Source organism: Astyanax mexicanus, chromosome 11 (genome assembly GCF_023375975.1).
Source record: "Astyanax mexicanus isolate ESR-SI-001 chromosome 11, AstMex3_surface, whole genome shotgun sequence".
Classification (NCBI taxonomy): domain Eukaryota; kingdom Metazoa; phylum Chordata; class Actinopteri; order Characiformes; family Acestrorhamphidae; genus Astyanax; species Astyanax mexicanus.
In genome coordinates, this window is record NC_064418.1 from 33,627,021 (window position 1) to 33,652,713 (window position 25,693).

Consider the following 25,693-nt stretch of genomic DNA (forward strand, 5'->3'; position numbering starts at 1 on the left):
GCTGAACTGCTTAAATTTTTGCACCAGGAGGAGGAGGAGAACATGCCAAGATGCATGAAAACTGTGATTAAAAAACAGGATTATTCCACCGAATATTAATTTCTGAACTCTTAAAACTTTATTAATATGAACTTGTTTTCTTTGCATTATTTGAGCACTGCATCTTTTTTATTTCAGCAATTTCTCATTTTCTGCAAAAAAAATGCTCTAAATGACAATATTTTTATTTGGAATTTTTAGAAAGTTTATAGACAAACAACAAAGTTAATTTTACCCAAACATATACCTATAAATATCAAAATCAGAGAAACTGATTCAGAAACTTTAGTGGTTTCTTGTTTTTTCCCAGAGCTGTAGATATATTATATAGGTTGATGACGTTCCCCTTTCAGTATGTGTGTATGGTAATGTTAGATTGGCACAGTAGTTTTATATTTGCTTGGCCTGCCCAGGTGATTTCCGCATGCATGACTTAAAGGAGGAGAATGGTCAAAGTTTAAAAGTGCAAAGTCAACAAGCAGCCAGACTGGAGATGAAGGACCCACTGGGAACTTGCACTGTGAGTACGCTGGCTAACATTCTTACCTTCACACACACAACATTTATACACACAACATACCGGCTAAAGAAATCACAGACATGCATCTTGTATGGGTATATTTTCTGTATGTAAAGTGCTGTGTGGTTTGCTGTCAGCTGTGGTTAATGGTGTGCTGAATGTGTTGCAGTACAGCCTGCTGTACGAGGACCTCAAGAGATTCTCGAAAAATGGAGAGACTTTTTGCAAAGAACTTGTAACAGTTTTCCAGCAACGGTAATTACCCCTTTATGCCTTGAAATTATCCAAGTGTGTTTGCTTTAAATGTTTCCTAGGATGATTTCTTGGGCGATTACTCATAAAAGTCCAAACTCTTAATGTTTTTTAGGTAGAAAGTGAAAAGAGAAGAAGTGGAAAATATCTCTCCCTAAAGACAGAGTCTTGCACTTTAAAGTCTGAAGGCTTCTGGATTGAATTTTAATTGCAGCTGCAGTTACTCTTTTACCTATTGCCTGTCTGAGGGAATGTCCTTGGAAGAGTCTGAGCTTTTTTATACGCTTTAAATCCTCTTTAACTGTTTAACTGGTGAAAATATGTGTCTAAAGCTCAGAAGAATATCCTAAAAACTCAAAATCAGTTAGTTAACATTGTCTCTTGAATCTCTTGCACCTTAAATCAACATTTTATACTACTGTAATTTAAGAAAAAAGACACTAGGAGCCTGTGGATGTGTTTTGTGTGGTCTGCTCTCTTTTTTTAGAGGTCATAAACCACCTTCTGCAGTCATCTGAACTATTTACTTTATGGTGCACATTAAACCTGAGCAGATAAGTGTGTTTCTATAAATACAGATCAGAGCTGGAGATCAACTATGCCAAAGGCCTGCAGAAGCTGGCAGGGAAACTCATCAAAGTATCCAAAGCCATGAGTAACAAGTGAGTGAGCTCTTACTGTTCACCAACAGCTGCTCGCTTTCTGCTCTTCCTCAAATAGAATTGCACAGAAAATAGAGTTTCTGTCAGACTGTTTTGGGTTGTTTTGAAATTCAACTGACAATGCAAATTTCTGAACCTCAGTATTTCCTTCTCTTTGAAGCTCAACGTACAATGCCTGGTCTCTGGTGTCAAATGAGATGTTCTCCATAGCAGATGCTCACAGGTAAAACACAGCACTGATGAATGCCTTGCAGTGTTTTGGGTTAGGGTTATATATTTGCATTTCATTTTAAACTGTTTGTGGGCAGAATACTGGGACATGCTCTACAACAAGATACCGTTCTGGAGATCCGGCAGATCCTGGATGAACACACCAAAAGGAAGAAGCCAGTATGTATATACACACAAACATAAAATACTAAAATGCATTACAGGTGTATTCCAGGAAAAATATAAAAGAATAATATCCTAAAACAAGTGCCTACAAATATATGGGCCAATGAAACCCGACAGTTGCATCAATGTCACTCAAAACATAAAAAGTAACAGGGATGAGTTCCAGTAACAGGAGTGAGTTCCAGTAAAAGGAATAATACATTAACAGAAGTGATTTGTTTGTCATTAATATCAATTATTTGAACATGCAGTCAGCTATTTTTTTTAATAAAGACTTTCTTGAGAGAAAATAAAAGAAATAAGTGGCCTTGCTTTTAAACATGCTTTTTAAATATCACATGAGTTTTGTAACCATATTTGGCTTAGAAACCTTTTAAAAAAATAAGTAAAGCTGTCTGAGATTTACCAGTACATGTTTTGAGTAGTTAAATACATGTGTTTTTAGATACAAAATAAGTTTAATTTGGAAGAGTTACAACAAGCAAATGGCACCCATTCGGTGAAATGGTCCAACTACGTTTTACGTACACATCTGTTAATATAGGTTCGGGTACAAAACAGTTTATTAATATACTGGGCTACATGAACCTGGCATTAGCCCTACAGAGAAATACTAAATGTTATTTAGATGTAATGCAGATATGCAAATGATTGCATTATTTTTATGTCTATACAGCTGGACAACACCATTGAAAAATCTGGAAAACTTGTCGTTACAAACTGGAATGAACAACTGAAGGTAAGATTCTAATAATTTTGTATCATACTGTGTACATGTATAATACCACCTGTTAAGCATGGTGGTGGAAGCATTACACTCTGGGGCTGTTTTGTTGCCCGTGGAAGCAGTACATTGCTACTTGCTACATTGCAAGTATATAGAATATCTTCTGGTCACAATTGAATGCTCCAACAGAACAACCCCACCAAATCAAAGTGCCAAAGGTTTAGCTCTGCCCAGACCAAATGCCTGGTACTTCTGGACCTGATTTGGACTCCTCTGACAGACAGCCCACTAATACATTTTTATAACAACTATCCCAAAATTTTTATCCTCAACCCTATCAAAAATATATGGACTGTGCATAAAAGTCAAAGATGTTCCATGAATTCAGTACATTTATTTGAACTCTTTCTGACATGATAACCATCCAAACCTTTGTAACTCTTAAGCCTCTTTTTAAGCCAGTAGCTGTCAGCCTGCCTGCTCCGGACCCTGAACTTGTCATAAAGACTCCATTTCCCAGCATGCACCCACACCGGACTTCCCTCACTCCACTGAACATGTCAAAGCTACTGATTGTTTCCACTTGTTCTCCCTTGTATATATATATACCCCTCAGTATGCCCTGCACAATACTGACTAATGAATTTAGTTTTCCTAGCTCTTCTACTCTGCAATCCATTATATTTGCCTTTTTGTTGCCAACTTTTTTTGTATCTCTGTTTATCATCTGCCCATTTTTTGATTACTTGTTGCTGATCTTTTTGGATTTTGGACTCCTCCTTTGCCTTTTCCCTTGTATTGCTGAATTTATTGTGTATGACCCTGTTTTGCCTGACTATTCTCTCTGGTATGTTGTTTATACTTGCTGCTATTTTGTTACTGGCCCTGACAGTCTCCCACTACTCTTAAGCATAGTCCCTTTAGTAATAAACTTTGTGATTTGTATCTGAGTCATGGCATTCATGTCCACGAGGACTACCCCTGTATATAACCACAACTATAATGTCCAGAAAACAAATGCATATATTTAATGTTGTTGACAGTAGATTAAATATGTCTGGACACATCAGGGTGGTTGAAGCTTAGTTATCACAACAATAAATAGTAATTGAATGCACACCACTGTGTTTTCTCCTTGTCATTCATGCCCACGCCAATTTTATTTGTAGTTATTATCCAACATGGACTTCAGGTATGCAATGCTTCATTTTGTTAAATGAATGTGCTGTTGATGGAATTTAATAAGTCAATGCAATTGCTAAAAGCATCTAATAGAAATATAGAGCCAAATTTTGTTATTACAACAAAATAAATTAAAAACTATGTATGTATCTGGTTTACATAATCTAATAGCATGTGCTTTTACAAGCAAACACATTAAAAATAATATTACAAATAATATGATTGCTATAGGATTTGTTGCTATACTTGCTACATTGCTAATCATGCTCTTCTTTTTACACAGGTAAAGAAAAAGCTGAGTGCTTTAACCAGAGAACATGAGGCACTGTTCAGTTTTGTGGAAAAGAACAAACAGATATGCACAGAGAAAGAGAAGCAAAAGGTGTGTTAACCAAGTTAAGTGAAGCTAAGCTAAGTAAACAAAACTGTAAATCTTAAAAAAACATTTTCTTTTAAAGTCAATTGAGCACTAGATGTTAATCTACACAGATTTCTCTCCTGAAAACTGTTTATTTGGGTAAATCTTTCAGTTTATTTAGAGTAAGCTTAGATTACCAGATTTTCACTAATGCCATCCAAGAGTGCTATACTGAGCAACCCTCAGTGTTCCGATAAGCCAGGTGATATTAGCTAGTGGTTCGTCCCACGTAGCTTGTAGCTTTACTGCTCCTTACAACCTGACTGTTAAAATACATGTATAAGATGCACCGGATTATAAGCCACACTGACAAATTTTGGGAAAATTAAAGGATTTTAAGTGCGCCTTACACTGCAGAAAATATATTTCTTTTTTTTCCTCCAATGTGTGTGATAAATTTCTTACACCACTCTTACCATCAGGGTAAATTTCATGTGCGTATTATCTACTGGCGCAAAGAACAGTTTACCATCCATCACTGTTTTGCTGAGTTATTTCAAAATCATTAATGTTGAAATACTAAAACTCATGTTTCTAATTCTATCATTATGTACAAATTTTCCTTTATTCAGATGTTTAACAGACTGACTAAGTCAGCAGAGCTTCAGGTCAAGGTTGATGAGGAGTACTTCAATATGAACATGGACGGCCATAAGATGAGACTGAAGTGGGAGTACACACTGAAATCCTGCTATCAGGTATCTGTTCGTACTTTCAGCATTCAGATTCAATGTGTAACTTACAAGCTGTCCAAAGTAATAGTTACCTACATCATCAAAAGTGGATTTCACTTCCATGCAGTTGCTAGGCTGTCTCTATGTGGTTGTAATGATATTTCAGAAGGTGATTTCTATGGGGTTACTAGGGAGTTGCGATAACATACCAGGTGGTTCCTATGGTGTCCCCAAGTGGCCAAGTGGTTGCAATAACGTGAGGTGATTGCTATGGTATTTCCAGATGTTTGCTATGTTGCTAAGTGGTGAAGTTAAAAAGTGGTTGCTAGGTGTTTGCTCTGGTGTCCAAGTTGGTTGCTGTGGTGTTTTTAAGTGGTTGCTATGGTTTTGTTAAATGAACGCTAGCAACCACTGGCATGGTATGGTAAGGTGAAATGCTATTAACTGCTATTATTCAGGCAGTTTCCTTGATGTTGCTTAGTGGTTGCAATATTGTCTCAGGTGGTTGCTCAGGTGTTGCTTAGTGATTGGTGTTATAGTTGGATGTTTACAAGTGTATTTGTTACATTTGAAGGGTACCAAAACTTTTGCACCCCGTTCTTTTTTGCTGCTACACAGAAGCATACAAATGGAATAATCTGCAGTTATGTATCTGGATCAAGATACAATAAGAAGAAACTGAAGAATAAAATGAATCAGATAAGATATATGGTTGTGCTTTGATTTCCTAATTCTGTATTTTTCGCACTTTAAATGCTAATGCTGCTCCAGCAGTGCTAGCTGAGGTTAGCAGCAGGCTACAGGCCGATAAAACTCACCTCTGAACGCCAAAAGAGCGAGCGCTTAGCACGGATAGTAGGTAATGCTAATACTGCTCCAGCTCAAGTGCTGGAGAAGTAAACTGAAACTCCTGTATATCACTTCACTTCAGCAGAGTGGCTTTACTGCTCCTACAACCTGACTGGGAATTTTGTTGTGCTGAGTTTGGGAAAATTAAACAAATTGAAGTACTTTATTTCAGATCATTCAAGAGCTGGAGAAGCAAAGGATAGAGACTCTGTGCAGCACACTAAATAAATATAGTCTCCACATGTCCAGCTATAGCCAAACTCTTCTTCAAGTAAGTAGTTGGAATCAATCCTTACCAAAACCACACCATTAACATTATTAACCACACACGTTTCATATCTAAATATTTGCAGAACTGTCTCAGTGCATGTTAGCATCTCGCAGTTTAGATGTGCATTTTAACTGTGTGATGTTTCCTCACAGAGTGAGAAACAGATCGAGGAGGCCATTGGTAGAGTGGATGTGGAGAAAGACCTCCAGACTCTGGTGGAAGACACCTGTGTTACTGCAGAAGATACAGAGGCTGAATTTCTGATGGCTGATTACTTTGTGAGAATTTATTTGACTTGCTTTGTGTTCATTTTTGGGGTAGAAAAGCAATTCATCTTATAGAAATCATGAGAATAAAACGGTATTACAATTATTATTTGATATTATGTTAATGTGACTGTTATTACGGAAATTCTATATTTTTTGGGCCACCAGCTCACAAGTAGAGCTCATACTAATTTATATTTATTTGTATATATTTATTTAAAAATCAGAGGAAAATGTTCTCTTTAATAAGGCAATTACATTCAATTTAACGCTCATTTGTGTACAATCCTAATAATAATGTTTTATAGCCTGTTTTCTGTGTTGTGTATCTGTGTGTGTGTGTGTTCCTGACAGGAGGAGGATGGGAGGACAATAATGGGGAGAGAAAGAAGACGAGACGCGTTAAAGATTAAACTTCAGCGACTGGAGGAATGGATCACAAGAACTAAGGAGGATAAAGATGGTATTTTTTTTTTTTTTTTTTTAAGTCTCTTCTCTTTCAGGCTTACTTGTGTGAATGAGTTTTTCCTCAGCAACTAGGTTGGAACCTTTGGTTGATAAAGTGTTCTCTTCTGTTCAAGTAGTAAAAAACTTATTTATAACTTATTTATCTGTGTTAAAGATAAAGCAGCTTCAAAATGCACAGATATACGTGCTGGAACACAGAATCTTCTCGCTATATTTATTTTCTTGCTCCCGCGCCACACAGCTCTGACATGTCAGAGGAGACAACTTGCTAGGGAGGTTTACTGGGGAGAAAACGCTCCAAGTAAATGATCTCATCAACTGATCCAGACCATAGAAATTAACTAAGGTGGGCGTTTTTTGTGTGCTAACTTCACAAATCTATTTGCGTTTCACCTATGGTGGTTTAAATCAAATTTGTAGAATTGATTTGCTTTCCAGGTTTTTAAAAACTTATATAAATACAATCTATATATGCCAATGCAAAATTCATATTTGTACTGGCAGTCTGAACATAGCCAAAGAGACTTTCATAAGTTTTTAGATACATGTGGACAAGGCTTTAGCTTGATTGGTTTCCATCATGACAACATTTCATCTCTTTCTCACAATTTCTTTAATGAGCTTCCAACTCTTTGCAATCTGTAAAATGAGTCCATTTCATCAAATCTCAGGACTGGAGAGAACAGCGATGTCCTCTGAAAGCACATCAGACCTCGGTCAAAGAAACACAGAGGAAACTGAGCAGATACTTGATGCGGTACTGAATCAATTATAACTTAAAATTTTAAAATTCAGTTGAATACTTTTTATGGCAGTCATTAATTGTGTTCTTTGTGATGGTTTGTAGAACACTTTAAAACTGGATCTTTTGGAGGCCACACACTGCAAACTGAACCAAGCTTTGATGGATTTAGAGGGAAAACCAAGGCCTTTACATCGGTTTAGTAACAGCATCAAGAAATTCAAAGATAAGGTACGTTTCATCAAACACAAATACAGCTCTGGAAAAAAATATGAGATTAGGGGTGTGCCATATCATATTGTACGCGATAATATCGCCAACATTTTTGAATATCGTGAATGATATTATACCCTAAAATATCGTGCCACATCACCCACCCCTAATTATCACATCAGGGTACTATTTTTTGCTGTCTTAAGCAAAAGAAAAACTCACACGTTTTTTATTTCCTACTAAAAATATCTACTAGAGACAGATTATATCTGTCCAGTATCATTTATTTTACTTTATTCCTGGATATATGGAGATATTTGGAGTGCATTATTATTATTAGTATCATGACATTCTGAATCATTGACTTCTGTTACAAATCTGCTAAAATTATTGTTTTTTTTTTAATATCTTAGTTAAAGGTGTGCAATATATCATATAAAATAATAAAAAGTTTTGTTTTGTTGCAGTAGTGGCTTTTTTTTTTGTCATATCGCCAAGAGTATCGTTATCGCGATAATACCATGAAATATCGTGATATTATTTTAGGGCCATATCGCCCACCCCTATATGACACCATTTAAAAATTATGAGTTTCTTTGATTTTACCAATTAAAAAACCTCTGGAATATAATCAAGAGGAAAATGGATGACCACAAGCCATCAAACCAAGCTGAACTGCTTGAATTTTTGCACCAGGAGTGGCATAAAGTTATCCAAAAGCAGTGTGTAAGACTGGTGGAGGAGGTGAACATGCCAAGATGCATGAAAACTGAACTGAATGAATATAAACTTGTTTTCTTTGCATTATTTGAGATCTAAAGGCTCTGCATATTTTTGTTATTTCAGCCATTTCTCATTTTCTGCAAATAAATGCTCTAAATAACAATATTTTTATTTGGAATTTGGGAGAAATGTTGTCTGTAGTTTATAGTATAAAACAACCATGTTCATTTTACTCAAACTTATACCTATAAATAAACTTGTACCTATAATAAATAGCAAAATCAGAAAAAGTGGTCTCTTATTTTTTTCCAGAGCTGTATATGAAATGGATAGAAAAAAATCTACACAAGCCTGCAAAATGTATTGTGAAATAAAGTACTGTAAAAATAAAATATATATATATATATTTTATTAATTTCAGGACTGTGAGCACAGCACAGTCAAACTGTCACGACCAGTTAAGATCAAAAAGACACCACTCAGATCACGGCAGTCTTTGAGGACTTCAATCATGTATAAAGGCCCTGCTAAAAATGGAGCGTCCCGCCAGGACTCTGCTCCATCTACAGGGGCTGGCACTGCATCAGCACAACTCAGCCCCACAGAGCCTCAGAGAGCTGAGCTTAACGGAGCTCTGCCCCACTCTGAAGATGAAGCTGGCAAAGGTGAAGATCCGATTTAATTAAGTCATACTCCAATGATTTTTCACTTATCTTGGTGTAGCACTCAGTTCAAAATGATACAACCCAGAGGTGTCGAACCGCTTTCCTTTCAGGCCAAAGCTCTGCAGAATTTTGTACTCTGCCTCATTAAGCACTTTGATTAAACTCATCAGCTAATTAACAAAGCCTTAATTAGTAGAATTCAGGTTAACATCCTGCTAAAATGGGGACTATCTATAACTGTGAAAACTTTGACGGCAGCTTTATTAGAAGAGGGAAAATGTTAACCTCTTCAGAGATGTTGCCCCTCAAAGAAAACAGCACAGTCTTTACCATTCCTGATCTACGCTGAATGTCAGCCAGAGGTGGAATGCACTAAATATTTGGCAACCTAAAATATTTGGGATACAAAAATATTATGTGGAAAATGGCTATAAAAGCATATTAGAAAAAGCGTAATTATCTAGACCAGTGGCATTTCAGGGTGGTGACTTTAAAAAATTTAATACATGCACAAAATGATTAATGATTGAAAGTTAGGATTTTTTCACAGCATCAGGTTTGTTTGTGTTTACCGCGTAACTTGATAGACCATGTATGTAAGCTTACATTCACAACAGTTCCTGCATTAGTAATAATAGCAAAATAATTTACTAAGAGTTCAAAGGGTCATTGGTGTAGGAACCGGGGGGGATGGGTGGAACGTATCAGAAATAGGTGGATTGGTCCCCCCAAAAATGATACTGCAGAAAAGCAGAAATTGTTTTTAAAAAAACTTTTATTTTGAAAGCGCGTTTCATGTGAAAAACGGCTTTTGGCTAACAGACTAGGAGGGCTTGGGTTATCTTAACATTTATATTAACATTTATATGCTGCCAAAAATGTCTATGAAACACAAAGTTAAATTCTTTTTCATAAAAAGACATCACCATAAGAAGTGCCTTCAGTAGACAAAATAAAAAGACAGGACCCAACGCTACTTTTTTTTTTAAAGAGTAGAGAAAATGTAAGTATACAACAGAATTGACAAGTCAATACATAATAATAATAATAATAATAATAATAATAATAATAATAATAATAATAATAATAATTGATAAATATTACAATATTATTATAATATATACATATTAGTTGATAACTAAACAGTTTTTGCCATGTGTGTATATAATTCAGACATAGCAAGCAGTTTTTTCTGACAACCGTAAATGTAATGTGGAATAACATGTTTAGGTTGTAAAGTCACGTTTGGTTGGATTTAAATAGCAGCAGAAACCCCACACTCCAGGGTAAAGTGTTTTAATATATATTTTTTAATAAATAGGTTTTGTAAATGCTGTAAAGTAAGGCAAATGTACATTTGTGTTATTTCATTTATTTGTGAAATTTATTAATGAAAACATGCTAAACATTTCATATTGTTTGGTTTTGTTCAATATTTTCATTTCTGGCTACTTGTAAACAGTACAGAGAATCTTACTCAGTTATACATTGAGGGTCAGTTTTCCAGACATGGATGACATCAAGTCATAGAATATATATATATTTTTAAATGTTAAATCTCCATCCAAATCTTGTGTAGTCCAAGATAAGGCTATACTGATAAACTTCACCTGAAAATATGGAGGCATTAGGTTCAGACAAAACATCTAAACAGACCAGTCATTTCTTTTAAACAGATCTGTTCTAGGGTCTCACTGAATAGCTGCTGACGCTGTTTTTACACTCGTTTACTCTCTTGTGTATCAACATGCCACGATTTTGCCATTTTAAAGAACAGTAGGCATGCCAGTGATTTTCCTCGCTTACTCGCTTTTCCTCGTGGGAAACCATGGTAACAAGTGGCCTCTTGCTTTAGAATATTGCAAAACAGAAAATAAGACAAATCACACAATACAGAGCACGGTTTGGTTCACAAACAGTGGATTTTTAATCCTCATGGCACTTTTGGTGTAGTGTTGAATAAATGTTTAATAGGTCAGTGTGATAGTCAGAGTGTTTTGGTTTTAGGATTTCAGCACAGTAGTATCCAAAACACATATACTGAGTTTTGTGTTCATGTATTTTGTCCTAAAGTCACTAAAGACATTAAAGTCAGACTCATTATCTCCTCTTTCTATAATGCTGCAACTATGAGAAAACTGGGCCTATTAAGCCAACCATTCTTCTAAAAAAAAAAAAACACTTCCGCAGCTTTCACTAAGATTCTGACATTTACCAATGTATTGAGATTTGTTCAAACCATCAGTATAAAATTAAAGCTGTATATAATTCTGCAGTTTATTAAAACTTAATAAATACTGTTTCTCAAGAACAAATGTAAGAACAGTCTTAATAAAGTATTGGTAAATCAGGCTCACCATTATTTGTCCACTAATATTCTTTTGGTAGATTTTGCTGCATGTAGTATTAAAGGTGTACAATAGAATAGTGGTTAAATGTACATTCTGTAGGAAAAGAGAGCGACTGTGTGTGAAATAGCTACAGCAGTCCAATTTCAAAACACCACAGAGACTAGTCTGTCCCGCCCACCCCTCCCCAAATGCGAAGCTTACTCGGGTAGAGCAAGAGGGGAGAGGAGAAATACAGCAATTCTAAACTATTCTATCACCCCTATCTAGCATTATATTGACTGTATGTTACACGAGGGAGCTATCAGCTGGGCTTCGCACCGTGCCAGAGAGCGCCGCGGCGGCCTCTGTGCACCACCTGAGAGACAGCTCTGCGCTAACCTTGCTAAGCTATTTAGCTCACTCAGGTAACTGTTACCCTGTTACCCTCTGTCTTTTTATCGCAACTCTCAATTTTTTATTATTTTAAACACCAGCCCCTAGTAAGCTAACCTAGTGGTGGTGATAAATAACCTGACTGAATTAGCTAGCCAGTTAGCTTACCTGTTCAGGAGAAAACTAGCAACTTGTAGTCTTGTAGTCTTTTTGAGCTCTAAGTCTCCAACTTTCAACTCACTGCCAATATTCACTCTTGTTATATTACTTCTTTGGTCACTGAGCTTTTTTGAGACTTGCTGAGGCTTTGTAAGCTGTGTAGCAGCTGAGGTTTAACTGAACCAGCTCTGCTAGCTAGCTCCTTTGCTGCAGCACCGATCGCTGTAGTGTAGTGTGTGTGCTGGAAACTTCGGGGGTGGGGTAAAAGTGTTGGGGAAGGAGCAGCAGGCAGAGTCAGAGGACAAAACAAACACAGAACTCCGGGACGGAGTAAGCACTTAAAATAGGAACGTACTGCTGAAGCCGTGCTGACAAGAGCTGCCAGTGCGTTAACTCAACATGTTTCCTTAATATCTGATGATACATAAACATTTTATTATCAATTAAATATTGTCATGTCGATTGATTTTACAAAGGTGCTGAGTTTTGCAGTATCGGTAAATGCAAGGCTTTATATGACTATTCATCTGAGAGAACTGACGAGTTAAACATTAAGGAAGGTAAGTTTACAACTTCTTAAAATATGTAAGCCTTTTTGAGCGATATTTACTGTACTAAACCAAATGTCTATCTTTTTTCTTAAAGGAGATCTTCTTAACATCCTTCAGAAGGATGATAGTGGGTGGTGGTTTGGAGAACTGAATGGGGAGAGAGGGCACTTTCCTTCCACATATATTGAGGAGCTGCCCATCTTAAACGTACCAAAGTCTTCTGATGCTTAACTCATGGAAAAGATTGATTTTTGTATTATTATATTGTCACGCTGAAGCACTTTGTATATGTGACCATATCAAAGCGTACACTTTGTTTAGGGACCTTGATTTTATTTTTTTAAGCGTTAAATAAAGCAGTGATGCACCCCACTCTATTTTGCCCGCTAAACCTGTAGTACCTGAGAAACTAGATGCGCTATAAAAAACATTTGGTTAAAACTGTTCACTTGCAACCAACTTTTATCTGCTTTCATTTATCTGTGGAATTTGTTGATGAAATTTAAATGCATAAACTGTTGTTGTAGCTGAAGCTCTGTCAAATTGTTTTTCTCTGGTCTGAATCTATTATGTTTGTAAATGTTAAAGTTGTTTTCACTACCTGAGTGCAATTTCTGAATTCACACCCACCCAAACAAATCACACCAAGGGTGAAAATGAGACACAATCCAATTTAACTGGATAAGAAAATGCAGGCGTGAAAGCACCCTTAATTAAATGATAACACGGTGTTTTCTCATTGTTTTGATGCTCTTTGTATTAAGATCATAGTATATAGCTCTGGAAAATAAGAGACCACTTAAAAATAATCAAGAGGAAGATGGATGATCAATCACAAGCCATCAAACCAAGCTGAACTGCTTTCATTTTTTGCACCAGGAGTGGCATAAAATTATCCAAAAGTAGTATGTAAGACTGGTGGAGGAGAACATGCCAAGATGCATGAAACCTGATTTTAAAAACAGGGTTATTCCACCAAATATTGATTTCTGAACTATTAAAACTTTATGAATGTTATATCAGCCATTTCTCATTTTCTACAAATAAATGCTCTAAATGACTATTTTAATTTTGAATTTTGGAGAAATGTTGTCCGTAGTTATATAAATAGTTATATAGTAGAATAAAAAATTTACTCAAACATGTCATCAAAAAATGTCATTTATATTTACACCTCCTCTCTGTTACATAAATGGCTTTCTTAAGTTCTAGTGTTTTTTTCCCAATGCAATTGCACAAAGAACCATTTACAGCTCCACTCTTTTTTTTGTCTGTGTAATTCATTCTAGTTGCTTTTTAATCACTTTACCCAGTCTACATAATAAAAACAGCTTTGGATAAAACGTGTAACAAGATATTTGCATTTTATTATATACAAAAGCACAAACAAATGACATGTAACATGTACAATGAAATGTTAATAAAATAAACATCACTTATGTGGACTACTAATAAGCTGATTCAAACAAAACCAGATTAAGTTTAAGTTTAGTTTGTATGAGACTATGAAAAGAATTTAAATGCACTGGATCCTGTCTACCAATCAGATTAGGTGGTCTTTGTAGCATTGTGTAGTGCCACAAACTCTTTTCTGACATTGGCGAGGAAGGCTGAGAAGTTGTTGGTCTCCTGCAGTCTACGCTCCAGATAATCCATCTGCGCCAGCGGAGGATCACAGGAAACAACTGCAAAAGCAAATGACATACTAATCACACAATGCTACTACTTCTTGTTCTTTATACAAACATGTTTATTACTTTATTTTGTATTAGTCATGAGCTAAAGGTGTTCTAATGACCACTTCAGGATCAGACAAGCACTTTGTGTGTAATGAAGTATCATTTCTTTACCAGAAAATCACAATTCGCCATGTTTTCTTTCTCCAAAATTCAAAGATTTCTGTATTATTATTATTAGGTACTCAGATCTATTATAAATGCACAGCAAAGGAGAGAAAACTTTATCTTGCACATTATAGCTTCATTCATCATATAAGCAGTTATTAATTTTATTCACACAGTTATGAAACACCCAGAGGACTGAACGGCGAGTATCGACTTTCATTAAAAACAATTTTATGTAAAGTTATGCATCATGCATATTAAAAGCTTCCTTGTCATTTATTTACTTGGATGCTATTAAAAACAGTTCTGACTTACTTTGGTACACACCATCCTCATTTATCCTTAAAAGGAACGTGAAAGCACTTTCTGGTTTCTCATGGCTGATGTTTCTGAAGATGAACTGGAGCTTCTCACCTTCACATAAACATAAATTAACAATAACTGATTAAAGACCGGAAAGAGATTATCATTGGTATTACTTATGTATTTTAAACAAGTATCAAGATAACAAAATGTACAAGAAAACAAAGTAACTGATGAATTTACCTTGGATTTTTCTGATCTCAAGACTTAGTCGTTCCTGAAAGATATCTTTCATCTTATTCAGGTTTTTTAGTCTGTCCTTGTTAGCTTTGTTTTGTGAGTGAAGCACTTTGAATAAAAAAAAAGTCACACATTACACATAAAAGAAATAAATATTCAAACAGAACTATTATGTGCATTGAAACATAATTAAATATAATGGTATAAATGTCAGGTTTGCTTGGGTAGTACTCGAGCTTACTTACGTTCTCTGTTTTTAGCTTGTTCCTGCTTGAGCTTCTCCAACTTCTGAATTAAGAGTTCTTTATGTCTTTCTTTATCCTCAATCTCTTCCAAAATTTCAGGGCATTCTGTATTCTTTTCTTTCATCACAGAACGCTTGGCTTTCAAATCTTTGAATAAATAACAAATAAAGAAAAACATCCTCAGTCAACATTTTATTCAGTCAACAGTTTCCAACAATTTCAACTCCATGCTGACACTCACCTTCTGTGTATGCTTGTATAGTTGCAAACATCGTTTCATCTTCCTTGCATTTCTTTGCGCATGTTTCTACAGAATGAACAATGTAGTTGTCAGTACTCAGGATGATAATAAACATACTATTTAGCCAAGTTTATTGGCTGTTCTGTCAGTCATGTTAAGTGTGTGTGGATAATATGTTTAAAAAAATATAAAATATAATATTACATTTGAAAAAGTTTCATAAGTCTACATCAACTGTTATTATAAACCAATATAAACCATTATACCCAGTGAACAAAGGAGAATTTTTTTTTTTTTTCAGCAGATGACATGTCTCTTCAAACCATCACTGATTGTGAACACTTCACACTAGACCTCAAGCAGCTTGGACTGTGCATCTCTCCACTCCTCCTCCAGACTCTGCTCCCTTGATTTACAAATGAAATGTAAAATTTACTGATGGTCAGTGATGGTTTGGAGAGACATGTCATCTGCTGGTGTTGGTCCAATGTGTTCTATCAATTCCAAAGTCAATCCAGTGTTTTCTCTGAAAATCTTACAGCACTTTGTGCTTCCCTCTGCTGACAACTTTTACGGGGTTGTGGATTTCATTTTCCAGCAGGACTTGGCACACTGCCTATACTGCCAAAAGTACCAATTAGTATTATATAATAATACGTTGCCGTAAAGATATAAAGAGTTGTACTCAGCAATAACATTAATAGTGAGGTCAGGATGTTGGATGACCACCACCACTCCTCATCCGAAAAGTACTGGATGGAGCTCCATTATTCAGAAAGCACAGTTCTCTTCGTGCAGGGAGATTTTTCCCTGAAGAAAGCCCTTATAACATTTAAGGCATTTTTCTGCAACACAATAATCTTTAAGGGATTGTTAAGGGAAATCTTAAGGGAAATAATTTGTTTAATTTTACAACTGGTTGTAATCATGCTTTCAGTACTGATGATATAAACAGATAAATCATATCCATACTGCTCACCGAGCACAGACTTCATGTACTGTTTGTGTCCCTGACAGAACTGCGCTGTCGCCTCGTTCATCGCTTCTCCCATCGCCTGCTTCAACAGCTTCGTCCTGATCTCCTCCAGCTTACTGCTGAACTGCTCCCCCACGTCTGGGTCCTTTATAGAAGCCATACTGACCTTCAGACAAAGCAGAACACTCGTTAACTTACTATCAGTTTCCCTTCAGTTACTCAGTACTCTTTATTTCACACAATCAGCGCTATCTATTAGCTAACCTAGCTTAGCTTACCTATAGTTATATTAGCAATAACATTAGCCGGGACAGCTAGCTAACTAAGCTGGCTAACTATACTGCTGTACTGCAGACTGTAGACACAGAACACAGGTTAAGGTTTGACAGAAAACACGCTATAATATCACATAAATATCGATAAATATAGTGTAATTAAACACACGGACCTGTTCACTGTAGAAATGAACTCAGCTGATGTTTTGGTTTCAAAAAGCGGCGCCCGATCTGACGCCCTCCGGTCAGACTAGCTAACATCCGGAAATGACGTCGTTTTAGCTTGCGTCACACACATTATCTTTATTATTTTATATGTTTTATATGTAGAATTAATATCCAATACATATTATTTATTATTCTTCCCGAAATAAATTTTGCGAAATTTACGTAGCCAGTGTGTAGTGCTTTTAAACTGTTAAGTGTGTATATAGTGTTAAAAACACAATATTTATTTGTTCATACATTTTCTCACAGTATATTTATCACTAGCGGTGGGTAACCCAGGTCCGGAAAGTTAAAATTCGTCCCAGGGTTTTGTACCAACCGCTACAAAGGTGTCTGCTGCAGCTGTGCCTTGAAATCTAGCGGTTGGTACAAAACCTTGGGATGGATTTTTACTTTCCAGACCTGGGTTAGCCACCGCTACTTATTACACTAAACATATACTTATATTAAATCCTGTTATTTGACTCTCTATAGCATGATGTTTTTATTTGTTGAGGATACAAATCATCCCACTTTTAGGAGTTTCGGGGTCCCTGTTATATTAAAACAAAACGAAAAAAGGAAACAGGCCTTAAAACAGGCCTTGTTTCCCATAGAGAGTCAAATAGTTTTCGTAAAAAAAACTGTTAATAATATTATCTATTAATATTATATCTAAATATACAATATAATATATTTTTAAATGAATGACTGGATTCGATTTTTAATTTTGCTGGCTATTCTGTAATAATAAAAATAAAAATAAAATTATTATCTATAAATAGCTGGCATTGAATCAGCTATTGAATTGAATACATTTTGATTTAAAGGTTTTAAATGGTTGGGCTGAACTCTTCTACACTCACATTACTTCTTTTAGTAGAAAAGTGCTTCCCTCAAATAATAATATTATTAATAATAATTATTCTTAATAATTATTAGTTAAATGTTCCTTTCTGCACTACAAGTTCATAGTACAGGCTATTATAATAGAATAAAAACTATAAATACATATATTTAATGTAATGGATGTAAGTTTAATACAAATCATGCATATAAAACACTGTGTATACTCAGTCCTTAAATTCCTATAATACATATGAGCACAAATTTATCACAGGAAGTTCCTTAAAATGACCTAAAATATGAACAAACAAACAAAAAAATCTCACGGTCCTAAATGTCATTAGTTGAGTATTTGTTGCTCCTCCTTGAGCTCCTACACAATTTCGCCATCTTGTGGTCATCAGCATCACTGCTTTACTTACTATAAATAATGGAAAGCCTGATATCTGTGATGTTTTTACTGTGTTAATTTATCCACTAAGCATGCTAGAAACATATTTAAGGCAATTAATGATTTTTTCTGTTATTATTATTAATTAGTTTTTAGAAGATTGCATTTTTTGATGATGTGCAGTTAGAGGGATGTTGTGCTAAGTGAGCTTCTACATATAATTTTCAGTCATGTCTATTCATCATTACAAATTTGGCCAGTTCTAAATCTTAAAGTGGGGTTATGGTGGGGCAGAAAACACAGTTGCTTTTATCATTCCACAAAGAAGGCCTTCAACAAAACATGTCTGAGAAACACTGCATCATCACATTGACCAAGCTAGACAACCAGTTTAACAAAACCTGACCATGCTTGCTGACCTACAAAAGCAGCAGGACCAAGCTGGTTGACCAACATGACCGGCGTTATCAAGACAGGCAGGCAAACAGCTTGACCAGCAAATATATATTAATAATCAACCAGCATGACCACGCCGATGAACCCGCGTAACCAGCCAAGCATGGCCAAGCATGACCAAAAATCAAATGTTACATTCACCAAGATTTTCAACCCTCTAAACCACCAACAACTAGCTTAGACCATCTGAAACCAGGAAAAGCTGGTCTTAAGCTGGATTTTTTTTTAACAGGAATAGACGATAACTTGATTAAGGCCTAAGAAAAGCAAATATGCTAACACACTGAGAGAGAGCAGTCATGTACTTTTACTAATAAGAAACTAACATTACATTAAAACAGCTAAAGATCTGTCACACAGGTCAGATGAAACCTTCTTGATAGATCAGTTAGATCTAAAATCATCCTTTCTGACTATTGTACTGCAGTTGTACAGAATAACGTATCCACATTTCCAAACCCTGGTAATAAACACACACACACACACACACACACACACACACACACACACACAGCTGTAGTTACTAGTTTGTGCTGGTAAGCACACACACACACAGCCTTCTGGTCTAAGGCCTGCATCTCCTTCCATTAGGCCACAGCTGTGTGAGTGTGTGTTTATGTGCATGTGTGATTAACAGCCATTAAATGCATTATGTTTAATGGAAACCCTAATGTGAAAAATTCACTCACACAACTAATCATCCTCACCCAGCTGCAGCACAGCACAGCATGCTACGGGTCAGATATAATAACCACGTTCAAGACAAACATTGCAGATACAACTGGGTAATGGTCACTACTATGGCTGTGCTGGAGTGTTTATACAGCTGTGAAATTTAATAAGTGAGTATGTGTGTGTGTGTGTGTGTGAGAGAGAGTAGACTAATAAGTGAGTGTGTGTGTGTGTGTGAGAGAGAGAGAGTAGACTAACACTTAATATGTTGCAGTAAGTCTTCAACAACGTTATTGAGCAGCTCCTCTTTTTATAATAATTCTATCACAAGGGTCCTTTACTGTACTGCTGTAGATGTAATAAAAAGGAAGCGTTAGATAAAACCTTAATTCTGCCACATGCAGGGTTCAAAAGTAAATCACCTCGACAGTATATGTGGATATGAACGTTAAATAATACCAAATACCAACCACCCCCTTTTGTGCCCCTACGGTAGAAAAAAGCATTGTCTAGAATGTAAACAAACACACCAAGTGGCCAATTAGTTGACCTTCTTGTGGAATAGAAGTGATAAAGTGCCCACTAGAGTGCCCCTGCTTATAATAAATTACGGTATTACGATGTGGCTTCCAAATCAGAACAAAGTTTCTTATAAAGGTACCAGACATGGGTGGACTTCTTCCCCTCAAATAGAACAGAGTGCCATCTACAGGTGAGAAGAGGTTGGGACACAAGTGAAGTGCCCCACCGGTAGAGCACTTGTTTTTTCTTTTTTCTTTAAACAGAGTCTGTCACTGCACTGATTTCATTGGAAATATATTGGTATTAGTACCTAATATTTGGGTAGATATTTAAACAAGGATTTTGTTACCGTTTTGCTTCAGTAATCCCCCTGTAAAGGCTTTAATATGCTTTAAGCAAAAGTTATAAAAATATGGAACTGGAAAAGGGTTCTTACATCTGTAAAAATGTAAAAAAATATATATATTTATATATATTATATATTATATATTATATATATATTTATATACAGCATAAATTATTAGATTAGTAAAATTTGATAATGAGAAAATAATTCTGGGAGATCATCTAAAAACATAGCAAACATATCTAAAAACAATGATTTAATTGAATAATAATATGACGTGAAAATAAGTAGGTTTTGTATGATTTAAGCTTCCAAATAGTTCTTGAGTTGTTGTGGCATCTGTAGCTGTAATGAGCATTTTCATCCTAATGGTGTCACTATTTACTTTACACTGTAGAAGAATTCTTTTTCCTATCTCTTTCTCTCTCTCTCTCTTTCTCTCACACACACACACACACACACACACACACACACACACTCTCTCTCTTTCTCTCTTTCAAACACTTTCTTTCTCTTTCTCTCTCTCTCACACACACTTTCTTTCTCTTTCTCTCTCACACACACTTTCTTTCTCTTTCTCTCTCACACACACTTTCTTTCTCTTTCTTTCTTTCTTTCTTTCTCTCTCTCTCTCTCACCCACACACACACAAACTTTATCTTTCTCTCTTTCACACACTTTCTCTTTCTCTCTCTCTCTCTCTCTCTCTCTCTCTCTCACACACACACACACACACCATTAAAGCATGTTCAATTCACTTTGATTTGTAATTACTACATGTACTTATTGCAGACATAGGAAGAACATCTGCTGGTAGGCTCTGGTTGTATATCAAAGTCTGTCATTAAACCCACCACATGAGACACTCCCTGCAGGAGGACAGCGCAGCACACTGAGCGGACTCCCTCACTACAAAGGTCAAACTGCATTAAAGGCGTTTTATGCAATGAATACCTCCAGTCATAACCTCATGAACGAGAGTGAAGTGCCCTGTATGAGTGACTTCCCTCAAGGTGAATACAGCAAGTGCATAAATAACTAATGCTTATGGAGTTCTAATAGTGTCAGAGATGGGTTTCATTAAAGACCTGTAGGCACTACGTGTTTAAACTCCACGTGTTAGTACTGAACAGTGCTTGTGTGTGTGCTGGTTATATTTTGCCTTCAGTTAGGTGGAGGAGTATGGCTATCATCTTTCTGCCCTTATATTATCATTATTATGGAGGTCATATTACTTACTGTTCTGCACATGGCACTGAAAGTTAATATACGTCTGTGAAAAATATTTCACACTTATCACACAACTCAGCGATAAAACTCTTGCATCTGGACTGCAATTGGCTTTCTCGGTCACATGACATCATGTTCAGTAGCTCCTCCATTTTCACTCGCTGTTGTGTTTACGTAGATCTCCTTGGATATGCGCGCCCAAATTGGAATTACGGTGCGTAGCAGTGGACAAAAAGCTATTTTATTAAACGCAAGGTGACGAAACTCTAGACAGGACTATATTTACCGGACAACCATGTAGTTCAGCGGAAAACAGTAGGTAATTAACTTGTAATTTTTTCAGTGGACTTCTGAGAAAAACACATACATGTTCGTTACAAACAAGAATAAAATCAGAGAGCACCCCCTCATAAAAGAGAAAATTACCCCAGGACCCCCTGAGAAACTAACCCCATCCAGATAGGGCTTTAGTCTGCTGAGAGTCTTGTACTTTTACTAGACAGTAATGAGGTTTGGATAAGATAATGAAGTCATGAAAATCCATTATTTTACAAAGGTTACAATGCACGAGTTTAAAATTAAAGTTATGTAAGTCTCCTTGTGCAACCAGCCACAGGGGTTTCAGCTGCTCATGCTATGGGGTAATGGTACTGAGTTCTCTGGAGTGTTGGGGTCTCATCACTTGAAATACCTTGAAATGAAGAAATTTCAATTATTTTTTTAGAAGAATATATGTTTTTATTGCAGCAAATTTTGTTTTTGGAAGCAAGAAGGTGTCTGAAAACTCTAAATAGAGATTCTGCAGCTTAGAAATATACTTCCTCTCATTATATGTATACACTTTACCACACAATGGCATTCTTCTCTTTGTGCATCCCGTGTTTTTTTTTTTTTTTTAAGCCAGTGTCAGAGCAAAGGGTCAGTCATGCTATGGCAACCATGAAGCATAGAGGGTTAAGTGGCTTGTTCAAGGGCCATCTTTGCAGACCTGGGGATTGAACCAACAAACCAGTGGACAATCAAACCAGCCTGGTATCCTATGTAGATTTTTTCAGCATTATTATAGCTCTATAATTATAGGCTGTTGTCCTTCTGTTTCTCTAGGTACTTTGTTAAACTCCTTTCCTCCTGTTCTGCAATGATCAGGACCACACAGGACCACCACAGAGCAGGTATTATGGTATAGGGGCAGTTCCCAGACAGAGATTAAACCTATAGTTCTGGCCTATAATCCTGGATCCACAGCATTTTAAATGCAGATATCCATTTCATTAAAAGGAAAATTTAGACTATGACTAGGATTAATCCCTGTCTGGGAATCCTACCCATAGTGTTTGGGTGGTGGGTCATTTTCAGAACTTTAGTGACACTGATATGGTGGTGGTTTGGGTGTTAGTGTGGGATGTTCTTGTATGAATGGATCAGACACAGCAGTGCTGCTGGAGTTTTTAAACACCTAAGTTGGAGTGTCTAGGCTTAAAGTCTGTAATTAGAAATACAAAGTTTTCCTATATAGCTCTCCTACACTACTGATCAAAAGTTTTAGAACATTCAAATTATATTCCCTAAGAAATTTAAATTTGTTTATTTTTTCTTATTCTGGTCTCTGTCTTGGACTTGGTCTCGGTTCTTCCAGGTCTTGGTCTTGACTCGGACTCGGCTCTAGCTGTCTTTACTACAACAATCATGCCAGCGTTTAGCCCAGCTTAATATTGCATTAATTCTCAGTTTCAGCAGTGAAGAGAAGAATTAGAGGTCTTACAAGTGAAGTGCAGTAATAAAGTCACTGCTACACAACCCTGCTGGCACACAACTGACCTTCAATCTTGAAATGTGGTTGAAATCAAAATGGTTGTGCTAACATTGAATCAACATAATGTCCTCAACCTTCTGCCTTTTGAATCAGCATTTCACACTTCATCATCATATAATTTCTAAAAACGGTTGGATGGAGGAAAACAGTGTTTTACTTCTATTTGCAGTAACTGCTTTTTAATTTAAAACATGTTCATGTTCTAATTTTACTGTTTTAGTGTTTTTGAGATCAGATGTTGAGTCAGATTGGTAGTGGTGGGTAACTTTCGTTATACTCAGATTTACTACAGTGATGAAAGTTTATTGTTAACACTTAATCATAGGTTAATCATAGGTTAATCATAGGTTTTTCTACTTTTAGTGAGCTATGGTTTATTAAAGGTTGAACATATGACGTTGAAACAACGTTGCTATATAAACGTTGATTAACTTTTCAAAATCAACAGTTTATTCAACGTTGATTCAACCATAACATCTGCGTTGATCAACGTTTATTCAACGTTGAAATGCCAGCTGGGTAAGATTAAAAAATAAAAAGCAGCTTGTCTGGGCGAAAACAGCAAAATAGAAAAGTTCTAAAACTTTTGAGAGGCATTGTGTTTGAATGGATAACACCACTACCTGTCAAGTGAGCTAATCTAACCAGCTTATCGTCTGGGAGACTGCAGTTCAATTCCCTGCCTGGGTGACAATGCTGGACAATGCTACACTGATAAGAGTCTTTGGACAAGACTCCTAACGTTACATTGACCCAACTCTGTAACAGGAATAACCTTGTAAGTCGCTCTGGATAAGAACGTCAGCTAAACCCCATAAATGTAATTAATATAAATGTTAAATGGATGTGGTGTTATTATTGTGATTGATTGAAATATAGAAAAATAACATAAAAACGTGGCATGTGCGTTCCTGTGCTGGGTCACTGGATGTACAGTGAGTGCAGTCTGCTCGTGCTCAGTGTTTGTGGATCTGGCAGCTCAGCTCGCGCTCTTCCCGATGACCTCATGGGGCTCGCGCGGACGGAGAGGAGGAGGGAGGAGCCCCGCGCGCGTTCCTCCGGAGGACTCATGTGGAGAGATAAGCGCTGGGAAAGTTTTCTGCCGGAGAATTCATGACCAAAACAGGTACATTTACAGTATTTTAACCGGTATTTGGGCGTGTTTGTGTGTGTTTTACCGCGGAGCGAGTGTGTTTATATCAGGCCTGGTTAGTGGAGTGGAACGCGGCTGGGTGAACGTTAATAATAATGAAGTTAATGTGGTTGAGTTTGTGATGAGCAGGAGAGAGCTGGTTTATAGTTTAGAGGAGGACGGGAGTGTGTCGGGGCATGTCTCCCTCAGAAAGAGGTGCTGTATACTGGTACAGAGACAGTAAAATTGCTGTTTATGTCCGCTAGAGAGAAGTTTAAAGGTTTAAAGTCTGCTGTACAGTCAGAGTGCGGTCTGTTTGGTCTGTTTATCGTTAGTTAGTTAACTTTCCACACTAATTCCCAGCGCTCTCTCTCCGTCTCGACGGCTGGGAGTTTGGGAGTTTTTTGTAGTTTATCAGGCTTTGACTGTGTGTTTCCCAGCGGGAACACTTAAAACAAGTCATTAGCTAGCTCACTATCTTCGTATTTATTCATAAAAGTCACTCTGAAAACCAAATGAAACATTTGAATAAACGTTATTTTTTGGTTGCATTAAGGCTATTAATATTTGTGATGAAAACAACATTTAAACAACTTTTAAACAACGTTTAAACACAATTTATTTAAAACTAGCATACGGTCGAATTATATTACATAGGTTAAATATTTAATGTGAGCAAACAATGCATATAAATCAGTAACATTGGCTCATTCAGTGTTGAATGTCAGAGACCAACGTCTTTTCAATGCATTAGAGATGGTTCAACATAGTAAGCTACTTTTGCTATCTGTGAATTAATGTGTAAAAGATGTTACTAGGTAAGCTGTTAGTTAAACAATGTTGAATGTCAGAAACCAACGTTGTTTTAACGCAATAGAGATGGAAACATAAACGTTTGGTCAACAAACTTTTGCTGTCAGGGAATTAACGTGTAATAGACTAGTTACCTAGCTCACTATCTTCTTAGTTATAAATAAATGTAGGTCTGAAAGCAAAAAAAAAACATTTGAATAAACGTTTGTTTTTTGTTGCATTAGGTCTATTAATAACCAATAACCTTTAAACAACATTAAACAACTTTTAAACAGCATTTAAAGCAATAAGATTAACTCATTCAATGTTGAATGTCAGAAACCAACGTCTTTTCAATGCATTAGAGATGGAAACATAAACGTTGATTCAACATAGTTAGTTAAACAACTTTTAAACAGCTTTTATTTAACACTGCCTCATAAGCAATGCTCAGGGTTGACATATATTACATAATTTTTTAATGTTTCAAATAAGTTTAACGCAAATAATACATTTACAGCCATAACATTGACTCATTCAATGTTAAATGTTAAAAACCAGCGTATATGCAGTGCATCAGAGATGGAAACATAAACGTTCATTCAACATAGATACTTTTTCTATCTGTGAATTAATGTGTGAAACACGTTGCTAGGCTAGCT

The 25,693-nt window shown here is 36.2% G+C and overlaps 3 protein-coding genes across 6 annotated transcripts in view; 2 read left to right on the forward strand and 1 right to left on the reverse strand.

Moving 5' to 3' along the window:
* Positions 1 to 504: 504 nt before the first annotated feature.
* Positions 505 to 13,032, forward strand: nostrin (nitric oxide synthase trafficking). Of its 2 annotated transcripts, none has more exons than XM_022680019.2 (16): positions 505 to 559; positions 729 to 814; positions 1,390 to 1,473; positions 1,634 to 1,696; positions 1,782 to 1,863; positions 2,546 to 2,608; positions 4,062 to 4,160; positions 4,769 to 4,894; positions 5,892 to 5,990; positions 6,143 to 6,268; positions 6,611 to 6,719; positions 7,396 to 7,481; positions 7,572 to 7,697; positions 8,824 to 9,067; positions 12,426 to 12,509; positions 12,595 to 13,032. In XM_022680019.2, exons 1-16 carry the CDS (start codon positions 533 to 535, stop codon positions 12,729 to 12,731), a joined length of 1,641 nt encoding a protein of 546 aa, XP_022535740.2. In that variant the 5' UTR covers positions 505 to 532; the 3' UTR covers positions 12,732 to 13,032. The 2 variants fall into 2 exon arrangements, with proteins under 2 accessions (XP_022535740.2, XP_022535741.2); XM_022680020.2 differs by having other exon boundaries at positions 551 to 559; positions 734 to 814.
* An 815-nt stretch (positions 13,033 to 13,847) lies between these two features.
* On the reverse strand, positions 13,848 to 16,911 carry spc25 (SPC25 component of NDC80 kinetochore complex). Its single transcript, XM_007230401.4, has 7 exons — positions 16,798 to 16,911; positions 16,353 to 16,515; positions 15,374 to 15,439; positions 15,133 to 15,279; positions 14,891 to 14,995; positions 14,660 to 14,758; positions 13,848 to 14,185 (listed from the first exon to the last, which is right to left on the reverse strand). Exons 2-7 carry the CDS (start codon positions 16,507 to 16,509, stop codon positions 14,049 to 14,051), a joined length of 711 nt encoding a protein of 236 aa, XP_007230463.1. The 5' UTR covers positions 16,510 to 16,515; positions 16,798 to 16,911; the 3' UTR covers positions 13,848 to 14,048.
* Positions 16,912 to 24,124: 7,213 nt separating this feature from the next.
* tanc1b (tetratricopeptide repeat, ankyrin repeat and coiled-coil containing 1b) overlaps positions 24,125 to 25,693 on the forward strand; it is a 168,612-nt gene continuing 167,043 nt past the window's right edge. For all 3 annotated transcript variants that reach the window (XM_049484700.1, XM_049484701.1, XM_049484704.1), the window contains exon 1: positions 24,125 to 24,233. The gene's annotated coding sequence lies outside the window, so the exon portion shown is untranslated. The remainder of the gene's footprint in view (positions 24,234 to 25,693) is intronic.